The sequence below is a fragment of the Juglans microcarpa x Juglans regia genome, chromosome 5S (genome assembly GCF_004785595.1).
Source record: "Juglans microcarpa x Juglans regia isolate MS1-56 chromosome 5S, Jm3101_v1.0, whole genome shotgun sequence".
NCBI classification, from domain to species: Eukaryota; Viridiplantae; Streptophyta; class Magnoliopsida; order Fagales; family Juglandaceae; genus Juglans; species Juglans microcarpa x Juglans regia.
In genome coordinates, this window is record NC_054603.1 from 14,756,592 (window position 1) to 14,780,161 (window position 23,570).

At 35.8% G+C, this 23,570-nt stretch overlaps 1 protein-coding gene across 1 annotated transcript; it reads left to right on the plus strand.

Moving 5' to 3' along the window:
* The first annotated feature begins 5,828 nt into the window (after positions 1 to 5,828).
* Positions 5,829 to 7,388, plus strand: LOC121267553 (probable purine permease 4). Its single transcript, XM_041171463.1, has one exon. It carries the CDS (start codon positions 6,132 to 6,134, stop codon positions 7,212 to 7,214), a length of 1,083 nt encoding a protein of 360 aa, XP_041027397.1. The 5' UTR covers positions 5,829 to 6,131; the 3' UTR covers positions 7,215 to 7,388.
* The last annotated feature ends 16,182 nt before the right edge of the window (positions 7,389 to 23,570 follow it).

The window sequence follows — 23,570 nt, forward strand, 5'->3', positions numbered from 1 at the left end:
CATGACTTGTGCAATTTTCATCATTTGAACATATTTCACCAACGGTCATTTTCATAAACGCATGTCTTGAGAGAAAATCTTTCAAAGCATTGCATAAAAAGAAATTTTTGTCACGACCCCAAAGGCTAGGGTGGGGAAATTATTACCCTAGTGAAACTCTTTTGTCCACTTTGGAGTGTTTAAGAATGGAGTGGTAACCCTTGGGTTGACAAAAAACAGTCAACGAGTTTCGAATGGATTCCTTTTAACGGATGCCAGAACAAAGTCAAATGTTATGCACCTAAGGCTGGTGGGTGTATATGTTATGATACTATGATGATATTATGTTATGTTACCAGTGTATTGAGAACGAGTCTGCAGATAACGTAGTCTCAACGTAAGTTGTACTACGATCACCAGTAGGTGCACACAATGCATATGAGAACTATGATGATACCATACATTATGTTATCATCAATTGCTAAGTATGAATGTTATTGCTTGTAATGATGCTTCTCATTGATGAAATGTCATTTTTTTTAAAACATATTTTCTTTAAGAAAATGTGCATCAAAGTCTTTCTGAAAAATGTTGAAGAATTTGGATGAGAGACAAATATAGTTTTTTGCATAACATGCATTTTATGTTTATCATTTATCATGCATAATTTATCTTTGTACACATTGGTTGTTTAACTTACTGAAATTTTAAGTAAATCTCACTTCTTGTGGACCCACCATCATTCCACTCGGAATGATAGAAGTTGTGCTAGGAACCGACAAGGACGGACCGGATGGACCAGTGGATCCGACTAATTGAGGAGGAGCCAAATCTCGAGAAGAGATTAGACCTTATTTTAATGTTTATAGCTAACCCTCTGTGCCTTAGAGCGCATGAAGCAGTTAATTTAACTATGGAGACTTATTTGTATTAAGGATATGCTATCTCATGACTTTGAACTTATGATGATTATGAATGACATTGTAATGTTTTACATTATTCTAGCATAAGTTTTATTTAGTCAACCTTATTCCGCTGCGATTATTGCATACTAGTAGATGCATTATAGGATGCATTGCATTTTTAAATTTCATGAACGGGGGTATGTAACCATGTGTTGCATGTTCCGATGCTCTAAGTCTCTGTTCCATCCCAAGCGGAGGTTGGGGGTGTCATAGCTATTCGACAACTTTCCTCCCTGTGGGACCCAAGAGGATGGGTTAATCCCTAATGTTGCTTTATCCCTCCCACGGTGGAAAGTGGGTCCAACATTTGACTACCTAACACTTACCTTCCCCATGGGCGTTAACAGGTGGGAGCGGGTCTAGTTTTAAACTGTCCGACAACTTACCTCCTCACGAGACACAAAGGGATAAGCTACGCCTTAAGGTTGCTTTATCCCTCATGCGATGGAGAGTTGGTTCAACCTCTCACCTACCCGACAACTTATCTCGACCTTCGCCACAACGAAGAGTGGGATCAGTGCCAGCCTACCTGGCATTTACCCAACAAAACTCAATACATATATAATTGTACAGTTCACCAAGGTGAGAAATCACCCTTTTCGGCAGCACATAAAACTAGTAACACCAATCACATGACAGTTCATAGTTATCACATAGATATTCATCACATATACATTTGTCGCTTGATGGGCCAAAAGGGGGTGAGCCGCTCTAGCATTTGAAATTGAGAAATCTCTCCCACCCGACCAACATGATGCAAGTCAACTCACTTATTCCTAGAACAGGTTGACTCTCATACATAGATATATATATATGCTGTACTGGGGAATGTTTACCTAGCCAACCAATGCATAGACACCAACACGTGATACGTCCGGGGGATTCTTCATTTCGTTTATTAAGTGAGGCCAGCACCAATCATTCATGAGGACTTTCTTTACTTGTATGAAGCTTGTGGGGACGTATTATAGGAATGGTGTGGGGAATTCTCCATCTCGTCCTATGATGATCGACATGTGATACACTTACTCAAGCGAAGATACAAAATAGTCAAAGCGAACATCGAAAACGAAGAGAGGATTCATCTGGTGTCCTTTTGATTCCATATGTGATTGAATAGAAGTCCTTTAGTCTCAATCGTCCCACTATAGGATGATAGAGACAAACTGGCAGGGAATGGTCCGCACGTCCTTATTGTTTGCCTTATGTCCAATCCTCAGTCTCTCCCTGATTGAGGGTCTCCTACATGGAGTTAAACCATACCTCTGGGCTTAGACGATATGATCTGCTGACTGTAGTCCTTTCGACAGAGCCACTCTGGATCTGACGCTTTAGATGGAGTGTAGGCTTTTGCAAACGACACTACCCCTTTCTGAGTGTTTTCGTTTAGTCCCAAAAAGTTCATACATGTCAGCAAGGGTCTTGTCCTCAACTATTGCTCGCCTTAAGCTTATTCTTCGCCTTCACATGTTAGGTGGCTTGCCTGCCCTCTAGTTGTACTCTATAGACCACCGCTACCTTGTTTGCCATCTAAATCGAGGAAGAATCATTTTTGCCTTCCACCTGACAAGGAAAGGCTATCTTCTTCACCTTCCTTTTTGCTCCTGGATGGAGGTATGCCCTCTTTTGCTAGAGCAGTCCTCACGTATAGGTTTTACTATCCTAATCATAATTTGAGAATAGTTGAAACAAGAAATGCCAAATTCCCTGGACTCGGGTAGATCAGGGGAGAAAGGAATCAAGAGATGTGATCATTGAGAAAGTACGGGTAAAATTCCCTATCCTCGCAACTTGAGAAAAGATAGTGGTACCTTTGATTTTTCATTATAATGATACCTTGAAATAAGTAAATGATCACTCATCTCATAATAAAAACACTATGGACAACAAGTGATGATATGGTTCACTGACCTCATTGTATTTACTAAACTTCGGTATCTTGATTCCGACAGAGCTACATCTCAATGTCTGCAAAATCCTCAAATCTAATTTTGATGAACCGAGTATAGAGTCACCAGAACAAGTCTTACCTAGATCTTAGAGAGATTGAAATTTTGCTGTTTCGGTCGACTACATGGTGTAACTCCAGAAATTTGAATTTGACATCGAGAAAAATGAAGATCTATTAACATTCTCACAAACCATAGAAAGAATTGATTCTAGTAAATGGATGAAGGCCATGAAATTAGAATTGAAAGTCCAATCAAGCCTGGGATCTCATTGAATTGCTTGGAGGGTGTAAGAAAGTTGGTCGTAAATGGGCCTTTTAAGACAAAACATGACTCAAAAGGCAATGCCAAATGATATATGGCTAGACTTGTTGGCAAGGGTTTCAAAAGAAGGCATTGATTACAAAGAGACGTTTTCTTTAGTATCTAATAAAAACTTTTAGAATCATTATGACATTATTGGCTCATTATGATTTAGAGTTGCACTAGATGGATTTAAAAATGACATTTTTAAATGTAAGTTTGGATGAAGAGGTCTACATAGAGCAACCAGAAAGCTACTCAGAAATGGACAAATGTTAGTTAGTATGGACGCTCAAGAATTCAATATATGTGCTTAAACAAGCCACCTGACAATGGTATTTAATGTTTAATAACACCATTACTGTTTTTGGATTGAAGGAAAGATTGTTGATCGATGTATATATATCTAAAGGTCAGTGGGAGTAGGTTTGTATTTTTGATCCTATATGTTGATGATATCTTGTTGGCTAGTAGTGATCTTGGTCTACTTTATAAAACCAAGGGTTATCTCTCCAAGAACATTGAAATGATAGATATGGGTGATGCATCATTCATAATTGGAATTGAAATTTCTCGAGATCGAATACTAAGACTGTTAGGATTGTCTTAGAAAATTAAGTTACATAGAAAGAGTTCTTGAGAGATTTGGCATGAAAAGTTCTTTATCGCTAAATACTCCAACATCAAAAGTTGATTAAGTTTAGCATATTACAATGTCTTAAAATTGATTGGGAATGTAAAGAGATGGAAAAGATCGCCTATACTTCAGTTCTAGGAAGCTTGATATATCCATAGATTTGTACAAGGCCAGACATTAGTTTTGCAGTTGGCATGCTTGGGCACTACCAAAGTAACCCATGAATGTCTCATTGGGAAGCTGCGAAGATGGTATTGCGCTATTTGAAAAGAACTAAAGATTATCAGCTTACCTCTATAGAAGAATTGACAAGTTAGAGGTAATTGGATACTCAAACTCTGATTTTGTCGATTGCTTTGATAGCAGGAAATCCACTTCTAGTTATGTATTCATGTTGGCCTACAGAAGTATGAAGCAAACTACTACTTCTTCATGATGGTTAGATTCCATGATGGTCAAGAAATCTATTTAAGCATTGAGAGGGTTAAGGGTTCTCTTCTACAATATAATTATGTCTCTAGCCATCGAGAGACATTTAGAGCAAAGTTTCTAGGGTGACCATTTTCTCATCGTCAGGTCAACTCCTCGTCAAACTACAATGGAGAGGGTTATGTTTTCTAACTTGTATTACTATATTCAATATCGTGGATTATAGGAAATTGAAAATCCTAATATTAATGTTTCATGTTAAAATATTTTACATTAACTACCTCAAGAAAGCACATCAACACAAATATGTCAAATTGGGTCAATATTGTGCACGCACCAGTATTTTGGCTATACCATTGGTTATGGGTATCAAAATTGTACATATGACCCCAATTTGAAAAAAAATCTCGGCGTGCATGTCGTGGTCACCAGCTGTGCCTGGTCATCCTCATTTTGATCATAAAATCATTTGTTTCCCCCTACGAATCATCCATTTAAGTTATTGTTTCCTTTTATGGTAATATTTCACTTCACTTTTAGAAATCATTTTTATTCCAATTTGGACTAGATATTTGGATTTCCTTAACTATTTGAGGGCAGCTTGTGGGTTTCAAATGTGAGTTTCGAAAGGAGTGTTTGACTTTTATGAATAATCTTACTCTCATAGTTTTTTCTCTGTTTTTCATCTTTTCTGTCTTAATATCTAATTTTTGTTGATTTTCTCACCTTCAGAATTATAATTATAATTATGTCCGGCATCAATTTGATTACAAAGGATTATTGCATTTAAATTTGTATTATTATGACTTTTAAGTTAAAACGGTTCACCCCGAGTGACACCAACCCATGACGAAGCTTCCAATTCACCTGGCCTCTCAGGAACGTAGAGTTGGAGCCAAAATGGAAAGACAAATGCCAAAGAGGATGGACACGTGTTAAAATTAAGAGACAGATCGAAGTATGAACAGAAACAGTACTAAAAAAGCACACTGCTCTGCTCTGCTCTTGTAATGACAAACGCGTGTTATAACTAAGCTGCATGGAGCACAAGGCATTTGGTGGGGAAGCAGTCAAAAGTAGCCGTTTCTTGCATCCTAAATCATAAGTACTCCCTCCATCTGTACTTTCCATGCTCTTACCCAACGCCATTTGTAGACGTTTCTGCATGTTTTTCACTCTGCAGATCTGCCTCCGTATCCTCCTCTCATGACCCTTATCCTTCGATCTCTCGCCCTTATCCTCCTCCATCTATTTGAATCATTCCCTGATCTACTAGCATGCACCTCATGATGCATAAAAACTTTCTATGCAGCATTGATCTCGTGAGGATGATCATGACCCACTACTCGTAATCATTCCTTTGATCATCACATTTTTGGGTCCAAATCAGACGGTTGGATTTTCAGAAAGCAAGAAAATCAAACGGGCTGGCCTACTAGGTAATAGGCTATCATGATGTATGTAAGAGGAGGATGATTCGAGTCATTCTGATTCTATAATGATTGGATCATTCCCTTTCAATCCGTACTTGAACCAATCAAAATCAACCTAGCTCCTATGACCCGAAAGGTTTCATAGAGCCCATAGCCTCCATACACCCAATCCAAACCCTTCTCCTTCATTAATATTGCTTTTAAGTGTAAACAAATTAAATCATTACTCCCATATGAGAGTCAATAGGCATCACTCACCAGAAGTGTTTCGTCTCTTTAATTTGTCTCAAAGTTCTTTTTCCTATTTATTAAATGGAAGCCTCAACACCATTCCCACCAGCAAAATCTCCCAAAACCCTTTTCCCAACACCATAACCAAACACTCTCCCAAACACCTCCCCAGAAACAACAGAAACAAGATTCATAATCATTAGCCATGGAGAACTCGACCCAAGTGCACGATCAAGACCACAAATCAAAGACAAGCAAGCGATATTTGCCCCTTTTGGTGGTGAATTACCTCCTCCTTTTTGTGGGTTCGGTTTCTTCTTCCCTGCTCTCCAAGTTCTATTTCAATCACAAGGGCTCAAGCAGATGGCTCTCCACATGGGTTCAATCCGCTGGGTTTCCTCTCCTTCTCTTTACCATTTATCTCCCTTATCTCCTCAAATGCACTGAGAGACGACCCTTCACTTGCTTCACTCCAAAGATCTTGATCTTGTCAATCTTCATAGGTCTCATGTTAGGCCTAAACAATCTCCTCTTCTCCTGGGGAAATTCTTATCTACCCGTCTCTACCTCATCTCTCATATTATCCTCCCAGTTGGTTTTCAATCTCATATTCTCCTTTATCATTGTCAAGCAAAAGATCACATTCTCGAATCTCAACTCTGTGATTCTCTTAACCCTCAGCTCTGTGCTCTTAGCCTTGGATTCCAGACACGACAGATCAAACGGTTTAACCCGTGCCAAATATTTCATAGGCTTCTTTTGCACAATAGGTGCCGGTTTGCTGTTTGCTCTCTATCTTCCCGTCATGGAGATGATCTACAAGAAAGTTTACTGCTACCAGATGGTGATGGAAATGCAGCTCGTGATGGAGGTCGCCGCCACGGCATTGGCGAGCACTGGGATGGCGTTGGACGGCGGATTCTCCGAAATGAAGACAGAAAGCCAAAGGGTATTCGACAAAGGGCCAACCGCGTACTGGGTGACGGTGTTTTTCAACGTATTGACATGGCAGCTGTGCTTTCTGGGCACAGCAGGGATGGTGTTCTTGACATCTTCATTAACCGGAGGAATCTGCATGACAGCCTTGCTGGCCATGAACGTGCTGGGAGGAGTTTTGGTGTATGGAGATGAGTTTGGAGGCGTAAAGGCGGTGTCGACAGTGCTGTGTTGTTGGGGGTTTTGTTCATATGTGTATGGTTTGTACGCAAAGACGAAGGAGGAGAAAAGAGAGGAGGAGAAAACCAATCAAAGGACGGAGATGGTTCATAGGGTAAATGATAGCGTTTGATTCTAAATCAGATATGATTGGAGATGATGATGGTGATGATGAGGAGAGGGCCGAAGGTCTCATGCTAGAAATTAAGATAGGGCTCAGGCCACTTTCCGAGTTTTATCTCCTAGCTATAGCTAGCTACTTAGCTTGTGATATCAATTTTAATGAAGGATTTGAAAGCATGATAAACTATGTTATCATTATTATAGTTATCAGTATCAATATCATCATCATCATCCAATTAACTGTGTGGAAACAAGATTAAGCATCCGCTAGCTAAGAGCTGTATGCTAGAGATCGATCCAGTAATCTGAAGTTGACTTTACCACTAATCTTTTAAATCCAGTCTCGTCATCCATGATGGAAGTTTATTTTAAGGTGCGGTTAAATAGGAAGATGGGATAAGAGGAGATGAGATCAGAGCGTTTTAAATGAAAATTAAAAGTTGAATAAAATATTAGTAGAATATTATTTTTTAATATTATTATTACTTTGAAATTTGAAAAAATTAAATTGTTTATTATATTTTGTATAAAAATTTTAAAAAATTATAACGATAAAATAAGACAAAACATTCTCACTATATAAATGTCAATTGGTGATCATATATATGTTGATTACATAGCATATAACAGATGATGATCTAGTACTACTAATTTTGCATGATGCCTGAAAAACATTTAGTTTATTATGTACGTAAGTGCTTATGTGCATCATGTAGATTGATCTTGATTAAAATTTTAAATCCATACAGTAGTAAATTCTTAATTATTTACTAAACTTAGTAACAAAACTAAAAATGGGTTCATCGGAAATTGAGTATTTTCTTAGTAATATTTAATAAGAAAATTAATGCAGAGGCATTTAATAAGTTCTTAATTAAGTACTCCAGACAATATATATATATATATATATATATATATAAATGTGTTATCGCCATAAATATTAATTTTCAGCATCATCATTAAGTTATGGTGGATAACATATATATTTATCTGTATTGCCATCCATATTTAATGGTGGATTAATACTCACGGTCCCACCAAACTACTAAATAATTGGATGCCTAATCAAACCCCAACTTCTATATATATATATGAATCACCATGATCCCTTAATTATGTATATCTAATTTCTAGAGAAAATTATCGATAATTAAGATGAGAAATGCTTTAACCATAGAGAAATTTTATAAAAATAAATTTACAAATTGATGTGACTTGATGTGATACGTTAGATTGTAAAATTATTTTTATTGTAAAACAAATCTAACGTACCATATCAAATCATATCAATTTGTGAGTTTATAACTTTTATCAAATCTCTTTTTAACTATAATACTTCCCAATTAAGATTGTCAAAGGTAGGTGGCGGTGAATTAATTATTTTCTTTCTTTTATAAGAAAAATAATGTGTATATACGTACTTTTAATTAATATGTAATTAATTAAATGTACACCATAATTAACGTCTTAATTAATTGGTAAATAATTAATGAGGAAAATAGCTTAATTAATATATACTATATTAATGGAACGAACTGAGATCAACAGTTTAAAAGGAAAATCATATACATGCATTAATGGAAAAAATAATAGCACTTCTCAACGCTACAAGAAAAACGAGTTTTTGTGGCCATTTAATCGCGACGAAAAGACTATTTGTGACCAAAACAGACTCATTTTAGCTGTAAATAGTCATTTTGTTGGAATTAACTGGCCACAAATAAGCAGTTTTCTTGTAGTGCAAATTAATAATAAATATACTTCAAATTAAAACAATTTAAGAAATATTTTTGCATAAATAGTAAATATTAATATATAGTGTTAATTAATGATCATGATCAGATTATAAAATGTTAATTAAAGCTAGCACACACATATATAATTATGCGATATTTTCTTAGGGAATATTGACTAATGGCAAGAAGATAAAAAACATCATGTGAAATCACAGAAATAATTTAAACCATGCATGGTGGGATCGAGATGGCCGGGGTGGTGCTTTTCTTGATGATCATGAAGAAGCTAGCTAGCTTCGGAATTTATTCCCCATATGTTACTGTTTGGTCTGCATGAAAAAGATTTCTTGTTGGAGGATTTGGCCACTTGCTATTAAAACAATTTCAAGACTATTAGTGGTATAATCGATCTCTGCATACTAAGATCAAACAGGCAATATTCCACTATACTTGTCGGCGTAAGATCATATCGTAAAAAGAAAGATTAAATATATAATTAAAGATATATACTATAGTTATAACAATTAATTATCTTGTAAAATACTCAGTCAATGTCCTTTTCAGGTAAAAAGAATATTCGTGTATATATATTATATATAGAGACCAAAAGATCATGAGCAAGCTGTCATGTTTGTTTTCCTCAGAAACAAACAAGTGGTACAGAGAAACCATAAAATATTTATCCATAAAATATTTATAGGATGTAATGAAAGAAATTAAATTAAGAAAGTGATTTGTCCTTATCTTTTCGAAAAGAATTGTTCAAAGAATTAATTAATTTTTCCAAATCTATATTACTTGTACTGAATGATAACCTATAGCTAGCTATATATACAACATGATAGGTTGTCGTTATATTGCTCTCTAATGTCTTTCTGATTAAGCGATCACAAAGTAATGATCTGATAGACTACTACTTCGATCTTTTGTTTAAAGCATTCAGAATCCAGTTCCCTTTTTAATTTGTCTGTGGGTGCAAATGGTGGATGATCACACCATAATTAAGATAAAAACTAAAAGCATGCAGGTAGGAATACGATACCCCAGAAGACAAATAGAAACATATATATATATATATATATATATATATATAAAGAGAACTGCTAGAGTTACGAAAAGATTATACAAAAATAATTTTACAAACTGATGTGGTTTCGTATAATTTGTTAAATTTACTTTACAATAAAAGTAACTTTACAATCTAGCGAACCATATTATACCACATCAGTTTGTAGGATTATTTTTGTGTAATCATTTTCCATAAAAAAAATACGGGTGTGCTGAAAAGATATATTTTAATGATGAACAAAAGAAAATTAATAAAAAAATTTGTTAATTATCCCTTTAAATTATATATCATCCTTTAATATGGTACGAATTAAATGATTGTAAATTAAGCAGAATATAATAATAATTTTTCAATCTAAAAATAATGAAATAATGATGAATAGTACTTCTAAAAATATGAACTGATGATTTTTCTGCTTTGGGATTGGTTTGAGGTTGAGAAAAAAGTAAGGGGTCTTGGAAGATCATGTGAAAAATGTTGGTCTAATTAAGTCTTCTAGGAAATTCAGTTAATATATATAATTGGATAATATATTATAAGACTGTGACATGAAAACTTGTTATCTTCCTTAGATTGTATTATTTGGACAGATGATTTTGAATCAATCAATGTCATGATTTCAAACTCCGTTCTTTTAATCCAAAACAGTGGATTTGGATTTTGAAAATTACCCAAATCCAAAACCTTTTCCTCAAATCCAAACCCTTTTCCCCAAATCCCACCATCCCACCATCTAATTAATGCAACATTAATTAGGTTAATGCTGGTAATTTTGAAATCGAGCAATGGATTAGAAGTTTTTTAACATCGACTCAAAGAATCTGATTATAGAGTAACACAACTCTTCATACTACGAAACCATTTAAAATACATATCTTTTGAATATATTCAACAAGAAAAATGATAAAGTAATGTTACTCATAATCTCAAATTTTATCATCAGATTAAAAACTTGGATCTCCTAAAATTTTTGACCAAATTCTAGAGTTTAGAGTGGTAAAGAGATAGTTATATAAAGTAGATCCCACAACATTTATTGAACATTTAATGCTGCTCAAAGAAATATTCAATGAGGTAGCTAGATATAAATATTGTGAGGTCTAATTCATGTGTTTATCTCTCTTCTACTGTAGGCCCTAAAATTCAGTTAAGAACTATAGGATACTCAAATCCTATTTCAAACAACTTAATATACATTTGATACATAATCAACGGCTACTTAAATGATAAATCACTTAAAATATAACATAACTAAAATCAAGAACAACATTTATGATCAGCTTTTTAACGTCATTCTCTTATGTAATATTATTAGTTAATTGGTATGTAAATGAAAAATGATTATAAACCAGAATATATATCTACATAATTAAGTTGGCTTTAGTGATATATAAAAGAAAAAAAAAGGAGAGAGAGACAGAGAGAGAGAGAGAGAGAATGAACAGAAGAGGATGTTTTTTTAATGAAATTACAGATAAGATTTGAACCTTTTGTTTCTTTTTCTCTTTCCCTTTCGGTTTCTTTAAGAAGTGATTAGATTTATGTGTGTGTATATATATATATATATAAATTAATATTTTTCATTGATTAATGCCTGTTTCTTTGAGATCTAGGCCTAATCTTTACACTTGGATCCTAGTACACAAAGCTACGCCTCTTTTACTTTATATTTTTCTACTAATCTTCCCTTGAGTCCTAACCAATAAAATCTTTTGACTTTAACTATTATACTAGAAGTGAGGAGAATGAGAGGGGACATGCTTGTCTGCCATTTGTATCCATCTTTAATTATCTACAAGTACTAGAAGCCAATGATAATAAAAAGGTCAACCAAAGTAAGCCTGTCCATTTTAATTATTTAAAATAACAGTACTTCATGACATGATCGATAATGTGTCCACACTACTATAGGATCATAACTATATGATCTCGTTTAATTGATAGCTAATACCATTTAGGATCATAACTATATGAAAAAACAAACAAATTTCTTGGCCTCGTTTGATTATACAAATCTTTTTATCTCATCTCATATAATCATGACAATTTTCTCAAACTCTTACATAAAATATAATAAAAAGTTTAATTTTTTAAATTCTAAAGCAAAAATAATATTAAAAAATAATAATATAATAATATTTTATTTAACTTTCATCTCATATGATCTCACCTCATCTGTGTAACCAAATTACTAGGCTTTAATTATTTATAAATATATAGGGTTTAAAAGTTGAAACTGAAATAGGAGAGTGGGATATGATCCGGATATATGTATATTTGAGAGTTGAAGCTAAAAGGAGAGAAGGAGATTATCAGAGTGAATGTAGCTTAATTGGGAATATCATGAGAAGAATATTGACTTGGAATTCTTCGGCTTGAAGAATTCGATAAACAAGCACTTCAAACTTGTGGTTTGCTAATTAAATTAATCAGCCATTCACACAAATATATATAGAAGCTTGAAATCTTATAAAAATGTCTAATGGTACCAAATTGTAAAAGGAATGATAGACGTTTCAAGATGTACAATGTACATCCTCTTGATCAGAAATATTGTCGAATAACGTCACCATTCATTCAATTTTGGCTGTTAAGATCAAATAGACAAACAAAGTTGATATAACACTTTATTGATGGTTACTTAATAAAGGGTGCATATTAATTACAATTTTTTGATAGTTTAAGGATGCAATATATGTGTCAATAATTTGAATAACACGTTACAAAAATAGCGATATTTCGATGATCATGAACTGTATATTTATCCCTATCGAAGACGTACATATATCTACATATAGATGTGCATCTTTTTAAATTCTCAAACACATGTCAAGATTTTGATGATGATGTTGTGTATGTGTGTGTGTGTATATATATATATATATATATATATATATGTTAAGAGTTTGCACGAGTTATGTTTATATGTGAATCAAGAACAATATTTATGTTCAAGTTTCTTTGAGATCGAACTTATGATCACTTTACACTTTAAAAAAATAAGAGTCCTGACTGCAGCATAAAGAGTACATGTACTTAGTTAAACACGTGTATTGGAGTGAACATGAACATTAACAAAGAAGAAAAACACATAAAAGCTGATTATGATGTTGGAGCGGATCCAATTCCTCCGGCAAAAGCATGCATGCACCAGATGACACTCAAAACTGTTTCTTTATGAGTCTGTGGTGCTCAAGGGTGCTGAGGGGGTTGGCTAGGAAGAACCCTATATAGCTTGTCAGATATTCTACAAATGCTCTTTCTTCCGTCTCTTCCTTTCTCTTGAGCTTTGCCCTCTTTTTACACAAGAACTTGGGAATTCATGTATGTCCCTGACAACAGCTAGCTTTATGATTCTTAAGTTAGTGAAATAAGTATGTACACCTGGAATTATTCCCTTCTTTTATTCTTTATTCTCTAGAATATGGTATATTAAGTTGAAGATATCATCAGGTTATGTAGTAATTAGATATTCCATGAGATCATGTGTTAGAGCAAAATCTTTTCTCTCTCTCTCTCTCTCTCTCTCTTTTTTGAATTTGCCAAATGGTATCTCATGGTAACATATTAAGGACGCGTGTATATATATTTACATTCCTCTTATTTCTAGCTTATTAAGCCTTTTTGCAGCGCGTACGCATCACTCTTAGCGGTTATATACGACTCCTCTCTTATCTTTTTTATTTTCACAAAAAGATCGAACATTTCCATGAAAATTAGAACACACGATCTCATCACCCTCCCTTTTGTTAGAGTAAAATCTTGAAAGTATGTGTCAAGGTCGTTGGATCAACATGCCCAGCAGCCAAAGAAAGAAGGCCTCCAAGAAGCGAAAAAGGAATTAGATAGAAGGATAAGATTAAAGTTCAAGAAATTGGAAGTGAAGCACGGTCCGTCCCAAATAGTAAAGGAGTAGGGGAGAGCACACCACAAGACCACCATGCCTCTTATATGGCATGATCTGAGTGCACTTCATAACTTGGTCGATGCCATGCATATGCCTAGGACTAGGATAAGGCTATAAAAGTTAGGTTGAGCACTGACCGAGTCGGAGTTAGATGCAGCATTCTTTCGACTTTGACTACGATTCAGTCGGATTGAGTTGATATTGACCTCCGTCTCCAACTCTAACACGTGCAAAATATGATCCAACTATGACTCCATTAAGCGAAGTAGAGTCGAATCAGATGTCAGATTTGGGTTGTGAAATTGGGCTATTTATGTTTTTGTCCCTTTTTAGTGGGCTTTTTTTTTTTTTTTTTTTTTTTTTTTTTTTTTTTTTTTTTTTTTAAATTTATTTAAACTATGATCCAATTGATTTCTCAACCCCAATTTTTGGATTGATACGATGAGCTCCATACAAAGTCTATATTTTGGGTTGAACCATTGAAAATGTCTTTTCTAAACCCTATTTTATTTTTTTTCCCAAAACCCTGTTTTGGGTTTTTTTTCCTACACTCTAAACCTTATTTTTTAAACCCTAAGTTTAATTTTAATCTTTGTTTCAACCCCAAGTTTTATTTATTTATGGATTTTATGGTTTTAAAATTGAGTTTAATTGTTAGTATTGATTACTAACAATTACTAATTTTCTACTGTCTAGTATTGACTCGTTGAACTATGAGTATATCTAATTACTAATTACGTGTTGTTTATAACTATAAACAATCACTCTCTATATAAAATCACACACTATTTTTCTAATTATATGTTATTTAATAGACTATTACATATTACTCACTATTAGCTAATCAAGTATATTATTTCTATACTAGACTATTAGTTTATTTATATTATAGTATAAATATATTATTTTATAATAATTATCACATTCAAGTATAGTATTGAATTTAACTATATAAGTTATAGACTATCAATACGAGCATATATGATCACTATATAATACAAATTTATTTTATAACCTATGTATATACTAATATCGTAGTTGGAGGTAGATGTCGACGCGGGGTTGGAGGCTAAAGTTAGAGGTGGAGGTTGGAGTCGTCAGCTCCGACTAAAATACAAAAGCAAAACCTCAGACTCTGACTCTATTTTATAGGAGCTCTGACTCCAATAGTACGGAGTCGATACCGGAGTCAGATTTTCGAAGTTATGCGCAACCCTAATAAAAGCAATCAAGAGCCTGGTGAAAAGTTTGGACTCAAGTTATCAATTTGTCACTTTGCACAGCTCATGACTTGTTCAAGGCACTAACTTAGGCATAAAAATTTCACCTACCGATACCCGATCGACGTCAGTAATTAAGTTGTTGATCAGCCTAATACATTATCATTGTAGGTTAATAATCTTGATCGAGTCCTACGGTGAAGTCCGTACGGTACAAACAATATAAGACCGAGGAGGACTAAATTTCTTTAATATAAACATACTAATTTATATTCCCTAGATAATATAGGAGAGTACGTACAATTTTACATTAATTAGGAGCGAACTAAGGGATTTTCATAAGTTAGAATAAAATGAGATAGGAAACTTTGGCTAAAAACCCCCTATGCATGAGTACTTAGATTTAGGTTATTGTATTTTTTAAGAAATAATAATAATAATCACTTGTGATATGAATTTATAAGAATGATGATCATCTTTTAATTTTTCCATCAAATGTAAACTAAAAAATGTGGTCGAATCATATCTTGTCACGTGACAATTTTAACCTTTTTTTTAAGAATCTAATTGAAATTTTAGAAACACATAAAAAAATTTGTTAAATAAAAAATTGATTTTATATTTCAAAACAAAGAAAAAAGAAAGAAAGAAAAAATAGTGAAGGTTATCAAGCCACCACAAGTGGCAATGGCTCGAAGACCATATTCTAGCCACCGTGGGTAGCCAGAACAGGGGCATCTATGTGGTGGTTGGATTCTAACCACCATAGGGTGGCTAGCTAAGATTTAGCCACCTCTAGGGAGAGCTAGATACCAATCGCGTGACCATTATGTAGGTGGCCCAAGACCTAGCCACCACATGGTGGCAAAGATTGGACGACCCACTTGGAGGACGAGTTAGGTGGCCCGATTTGACCATGGTAGCTAGATTTGGCCACCCAATGGTAGCCATAGCTAGGGGTGGGCAGCGAGGCCTTGCCCCTGCTACCCCCCCTCTTCCGCCCCTCCCCGTGTGGTGGGACAGATCCCCCCATCCACCAGATGTAGGGGCGGGTGGCCCCGCCCGCATCTGGCACCCACAACTGGGGCAAGGGCGGGATGTGGTGCACCCCCGCCCCACCCCCACTTTTATTATATATATAAATATCTATATGTATTTACATATAAACCCCCCCCCCCCCAAAGGTATGCCCAAGTTTTTTTCTTTTTACTTAATTATAAATAACTAAATGACATTGTTTTGTCATAGACAAAACATCGTCGTTTGGTCATCTGTTAAGAAACTCCCCCTCCCCCGCGACTTACTCCCTCTCCCTTACCCCCTTCTCTCTCTCTCTCTCTCTCTCTCTCTCTCATCTCCGTCGCGGCGTCGCTGTCCAAGACTCCAACCTTCTTTGTCGTTTTTCCCACTATGTCGTCGCCGTCGCCATCCGTCTGTATCTCCATCGCTGAAGGTTAGAATCTGCTCTTAGTCTCCAATTTCACAATTTTGATTTTTTATTGAGTTTTGGAATGAAGATTTGAGGAAGGATGAGGTTTAATTAGAGATAGAGGATGAGATTGTGTTTGTGAATTGTGTGTTGTGGAAACTTGATTGTGCATGTGTTTTGATGATTGATGACTGATATGTGTGAATTTGTTCTGTGATAGTGATTTTTGTGGGTTTGTAATGTGTTTTGATGATTGAATACGTGATAGTGATAGTGATTGAATACGTGTAGAGTTCTGATTTTCTGGGTGGTTATTTAGATAAGCTTGATGTTCTTATGACTTCCAAATAGAAGTAACACTTGAATTCCATAAACATGTCTAGTTTATGCAATGTTTTTAGTTTGTATTAGTTTGTAGTGTTGATTTACTTAATTTTGTAATAGAGAATAGAAAGATTCATTGAATGAATGTTAATACATTTGGACAATGTTTCTAGATAGTTTTTATATTTCAATGCATAGAGAATGTGTGATTTTAATGACCTTATTATGGTAAATTTTGCAATATGCTTGAATAAGAATCGTAAGGGGGTAGTGGTTGTGATACAAACTTTTGTGAATATAATGGCTATGGAAATTGTCTCTACCAAACACTGCTTAACAAATGCTAAGGTTTACAATTTTTACAAGGCTTATCGACATAAGTGTCCAAAAATAAGAGCAAAAATTAATTAAATAAGTAATAAATATTTCCAACTTCCAGCTATTTTTTTTTTGTTTATCCTAAGCTACTTTATGCAGCCAACAATTAATTCATGGAAGACATTTATGGAAATACATATTATAAAGTTCGAATAACTTAATTTACCCTTGGTGGTAGCATAACGTTTTTTTTTTTCCCCAAAATAAAAGGAAATACAGTTAAGTCATGCTCTGCAATTTATAAGTGGTTTCTCCTAAAATTTTGTTATTTGTTGAGTCTAGTATCATTTTAAATTTCTTGAAAAATTCTCAGGTATCATATCAGTTTTTTTTTTTGTTTTTTGTTTGGATGTTAATACTTGCCTACTTGGATGTTAATTGTTTGGTATGTTGTCATGTTTGCTATAATTTCAGATTTGTTGTTTGATTGATTTCATGGAAAATCTGGCAGATTCTAGTGCGAGCTCTCCTACCCAGGGTACCCCTACCCGTACCCTTACCCGTACTCCTACTACTCCTACTCCTAGCCCAACACCTACCCCTACGCCTACGGAACCTTGCCCCGCCTCCAAGCCCAGCAAGAAACCTTCTTTCATAATTTGGTCTCATTTTACCAAACTAGAGGGTGGTGACCCCAATAACCCCCAAGCCGAGTGTAACCATTGTGAAAAAATTTATGGATGTCACTATAAGAAACATGGTACCTCACAATTAAAGGTGCACTTAGAAGAGTAATGCAAAAAAAGTCTAATATTAAAATCATTACAAGAGAAGAGCCAATTTAGGCTAGGAATTGGACTTAAAATGGCGGATAGGAGTAGTGGGGTGCAACGTTGAGGGAGTATACTAAGTATGATTTTGATGAGTCTAGGAGACACCTAGCTCGTATGATCATCATGGATGAGCTACCTTTTCAAGTTGTTGATGAGAAAGGGTTTCAAACGTATTCTCACTACTTGGAATCAAGGTTTAATCTTCATTTTCAGCACACGGTGGCACATGATGTAAAAAAATATTATTGGTCTGAAAAAGAGAAGTTGAGGGGTTAATTGGCGGGTCAATTTGTTTGCCTCACCACTGATACTTGAACATTAGTCCAAAATTTTAATTATATGTTTTTTACTGTGCATTTTGTTGATGTGATTAGACATTGGAGAAAAAAATTATAAAATTTTATCAAATCACCAATCACAAGGGTGAGATGATTGGGAGGGACTTGGAGGCTGCAATAAAGGAGTAAGAGTTGACACGAGTTGTTACAGTTACAGTTGATAATGCCTCATCTAATGATGTCTCATTGGGACATCTTAAGACCTATCTTAGAGAGGTAAATAAGATGATCATGGGTGGTGAGTGTTTGCATGTGAGATGTTCGGCACATATTCTGAATCTTGTTGTTATTGATGGTTTGAAGGATCTTCATGACTCGATTGCACGGGTTAGGACTGCCGTGAGATGGGTGAGATCTTCTCCATTGAGATTGGAAAAATTCAAGGTTATTGTGAGGTTTGCGGGCCTAACATCCAAGAAGGGCCTTTGTACTGATATGCCTACATGATGGAACTCAACACTTTTTATATTGGAGGTGACCCACGAATATAAGTTGGCATTTGCATTATTGGGTGATGAAGACATCCAATATGTAAAATATTTTGATAATCACGGGGGATTGGGGAAACTCGTGGATGATGATTGGGAAGTTGTATCTATTTTCGTAGATTGTTTGAGGCTTTTCTACAAGGTCACTGCGACACTATCTGGCACTTTGTATCCTATATCCCATCAATTCTGTCGTAAATATGTAGGGTAAAAGAAGAATTAGATGACATGGTCACGGGTGGTCACATTAGGCTGTGGGAGATGACATTGATTATGAGGACGGAGTACAAAAAGTATTGGGAAAATTTCACTATGATATTTGTTATACGTAGCTGTTATCTTTGACCCTTGGTTTAAGGTGGATGTCATGGTATTTGGATTGGAAATTGTGTAAGGGCAAGCATGGGTGGAGCATATTGCAGGAAGGGTTAGGAAAACCTTTGATAGATTATTTAATGAATTTACCGTCTTGCGGGGTGGTTATATTGTAACACCTACATCTACCCCCCACCAGTTTCAGAGCTGTTGGGAAAAGACATAGATTGGATTGGGGTGAGAGGTTGGAGCAGACCCCATTCATCCAGAGTTCTACAGAGGCTTAGTCAAAGATAAACAGATACTTAACAGCGGAGCTTCAACCATTTTCATGAGAGTTTGATAAATTAAGTTGGTGGAAGGTAAATGTCGTGAAGTATCCCATCTTTGGAGAGATAGCCCGCAATCTTTTGGCCATCCCTATTAGCACCGTAGCCTTAGAGTCAGCCTTTAGCACTGGAGGGCGCGTATTGGATTCATTTTGAAGTTTATTAGCTCCTACCACTGTGGAGGCTTTGAATTACAAGCATAAATGGATCACGGGGACTCCAATTTATATTCCGGATGCTCTTGACTATGAGGAGGTTGAAGTCGAGGAGGAGGGTGGTGATTAGCTTGGATTTGATAATCGTGAGACTTGAATTTTATTATCTTATTTTAATTTATTTATTTTCATTTAATCGGTATTAATTTCAAATTTAATTGTTATAGTGATACATGAGATGACGTCTATGGCTACCTCCGATGTAGTATGCCTCTGATGTAGTATGACTTTGGGTGTATTGGACCTACCATTGCTATGGTTTGCACAATTTGTCCCTTAAATGTTTTTTGCATTTATAATTTTATGTAGTGTTTTAGTATCTAATTATTTGTTTGTATGTTTTTTAGCTTGTATATTCTCAATATACATATGCCGAATCCTAATCTTAAGGACCCAATGATTTATGCTCATCTTCATCCCAATGACCCAATCTCATCTAAGTTAGTACTTTTAATATTTTGTATTTTAAATTTTTGTTTCATGTTTATAACTTTATAATTCTAATTTATTTTATTTTTAACTTATTAATATTGCAGGTTTTATAACTTTTATGATCTCGATTCTCAGTCTCACAGTAGTCGACACAACTGAGTGAACTCACCGCCACCCTAAATTGATCAAATTTGAAATGTTACGATTTTGTTAATTTACAATTAATTGTAATGTTGCTACAATAGTTAATAGTACAATTTGTAATATTTATTATTTTTAGATGAGTTTTTTATATTGTAAATTTATAATAGTTTATTAGTTCTCTTATTTTGTATAATTGTAATAGTTTAGTGCCATAGTGATGATTATTAGTTAATACTTAATAGTATTAGTTAAAACTTAGTATATAGTAAATAGTTCTATCCATATAATTTATTTTTTGTTTTCATTTTTCAATATATTTATTTTTGTAATTAAATTCTGGACATAATGATCCAAAAACAGGTTTGATTGTGTTTCTGGACCATTTTGGGCCCAAATAACTGAGGTCCAGTTGGGGAGTGGGGGGCAGACGGATGGAGGTCCACCCCCACACCCCTTGTAGTGGATGGGGTGTCCCGCCCGCACATGGATGGGGGCAAAGTGCGGAAAAAAATTCCCCATCCTCTCCCATGCGGGGGCGAGGGGCGGGTAAGGGATGGCCCCACCCTATAAGGGGTGGGTAGCACCCCTATCCATAACCCAACCATCACTAGCTAGCCACCTTTGTGGTGGCTAGAACATGACCACACCAATTTTTTAATTTTTAATTTTTAAATATAAAATCCATTTTAGTTATATATTTTTTAAAAGAAATATTCAAATTGACAAGTTGTACTTTGTGATCCTGCCAAGTGTTTTTGGCTAATGTTGATAGACGAAAAATTAACTATGGATTCTCTTTTTAATAAACTCATACCACAAGGGGGTATTGGATTTTTTTGATAAAAATACTCAAGATCCTAAACTTAAGTACCAAGTCACATGGGGGTATTGGATCAAGATTACCTAGCATTTATAAGGTTGCCTGGGAAACTTAATTCAAAAGTGAAAGCCAACAAGCAATTTAACAACGAGAATGCTAATAAGAAGTGAAGGGGATTAAATATCTCAGGCTCAAATAAAAATTCCAACCCATCAAAGGGCCCTAACTAGAAGATAACAAAAGGAAAGGGGAAGAAGAGAGAAGGAGAGGACAACAATTGAGGATGAAAAATGTGTCAGGAGGAAAAGTGAAGATGTGACGTAAAAGAAAGAAGATGTGACATAAACAAGGGAGGGGTAAAGGATGAAAGGGGCTTCTTCCAGATGATTTGGGCGGACTTCGAAGATGGCTTCAACTTCTTCCACCTCATGACCAGAGCACGAATGGTAGAGACACTTCTAAAAGATAAAGCTCCGATCTCCATTGTATAGTAAAGACGAGAGGCCAAGAGAGATTGTAAAACAATCACATTATAGTGGATTCTCCCCTCCCAAAACTCCCGTGGACGTAAGAATTATGCCGAACCACATAACTCTGTGTGTGGCGCCCTTGACCCCCAAATGTGATTTGGTAGGAATCGTGACAATGGGGTGATGGCCACTTAGGTCACACACCCCATCGCCAAGTGCAAGTGTGTGCGTACATGCAAATTGTGTACAGTTTATAAACACAGTAGAAAAATATAATAAAGCAGTCTAAAACTAAGTACCAGAAAATTTAAAATTACAACCCAACAAGAAGTCCTCCAAAAAGTTATTCCAGTCATCCAACTGATCAAAATAAGAATAGAACTAGAAGTCCATAACCTACAATAGAAATAAACCCAAGGTCATCACTCCTCAGGTGGGGTTGGTCCATCATGCTCAAACCCATCCTCTGCGTCAAAGTCTACGAACCGTAGGTGGAAACACCACAATGAGATCTCGCAATCTCAACAAATAAATCCACAGATCAACAATCGAGAATTTCAAATATGGAAGCAAACAAGCAAACATGCACAACAGTCATGGGAGACATTCCCAAAATACCCATTTATGTGATCTTACAAAAAAAAAAACATAATATCATTTAATTAGCCACTCACTCCAAAAATCCCACTTGTATCCAATTTACATCCATTTATTACAGTGTACACCATGGTCTCCCCTTAGGACCACCAGCACACCATGACTCCTTTCGTCACACCATGGGTAACGACCGTACATGTGACCTCATAACGAGTAGTGTCCAGCTCCATGCTTGGCGTGTTACGTAACCAGACATCCTCTAGCCCCTGCCAGTAGAGGGGCTACAGAGTTGTGCCAAGATCGTTACCATCTTTGTTGAGCCAACTATCGCCCGACGACAGCCTAGGGGATGTCACTTAGGTTTACACGCTCCTGAGTGACCAGAGGAACTCCACTGAGATAATACCCCATCTTGGCTTGAGGTCGTGACACGCATGCACCCACTCAAAAAAATATATTTCCGATGACACCCAAAAACCCAGTTTTCAAATTACGCAACATAGTACAGAACATAACACAACAAAATAATTCATGGCAGATATTAATAACAATTAATTTGTAGATGCATGACAGACAGTTATTAGATGGCATGACATAGCCCAAAACAGTCAACCACACAACAACACAAAAGTCAAAATTTCAACAATTTCACAAATCCTAACTACACGCGTTTTCCAACTCCCCATCTGGCCCTTGGCCCAATTTTTGACAACAACTACATCATTAATATTTCAACACTTCACAGGGCCCCATGCTACTTCTTAATCACAACTAGACTGCAACAAATTTAGTGATAATTCCACATTAGTAAAATCAAGAGTCGATTTGGAGATTTACGTACTACGCGAAAGGCAATTTCTGGATGATTGAGCGTGATGGCTTAAAGTGTCCCGCGATTGAGCATGTGCATGTATCACGTAGCGAATGGACATGTTGGTTAGATTAATTTGAACATGATAAAAAATTTAAAGCACGAGGAAAGAGGCAGAAAGGCTTATTGTGGCGGCGTTAGGAGGGGCGGAGCACGCGGTGGCAACGATAGTGCATGATGGCAGAGGTAGATCTGGGCAAAATAGAGGGGCAACTAGTGGGGTTATTTCAAGGGGTGGTAGATCCGACGTGCTAGTGGGTGGAGGAGGGAAATTTCACGGCGGGGTGTGGCAGAGCACGATAGGATAGTGGCTAAAGTGGGCTTTAGCTCATGGGTTGAGTGGAACCAGGGAAGAAGGATGGTGGAAATGGAAAGTGGAGTACCAAGAAGTAGTCATGCAGCCGCTAGAACACAACTGGGATTAATGGCTCACTGCGGTGCACGGTGGCTCTAGGGCAAAAATACTCCTAAAGGCTATGAGGAGTAGATTTGGGGGTGAGGGAGGTGCTCG

Excerpts from the sequence above, each read along its gene's own strand:
- LOC121267553 (XM_041171463.1), top strand. The coding sequence starts at position 6,132 with ATGGAGAACTCGACCCAAGTGCACGATCAAGACCACAAATCAAAGACA.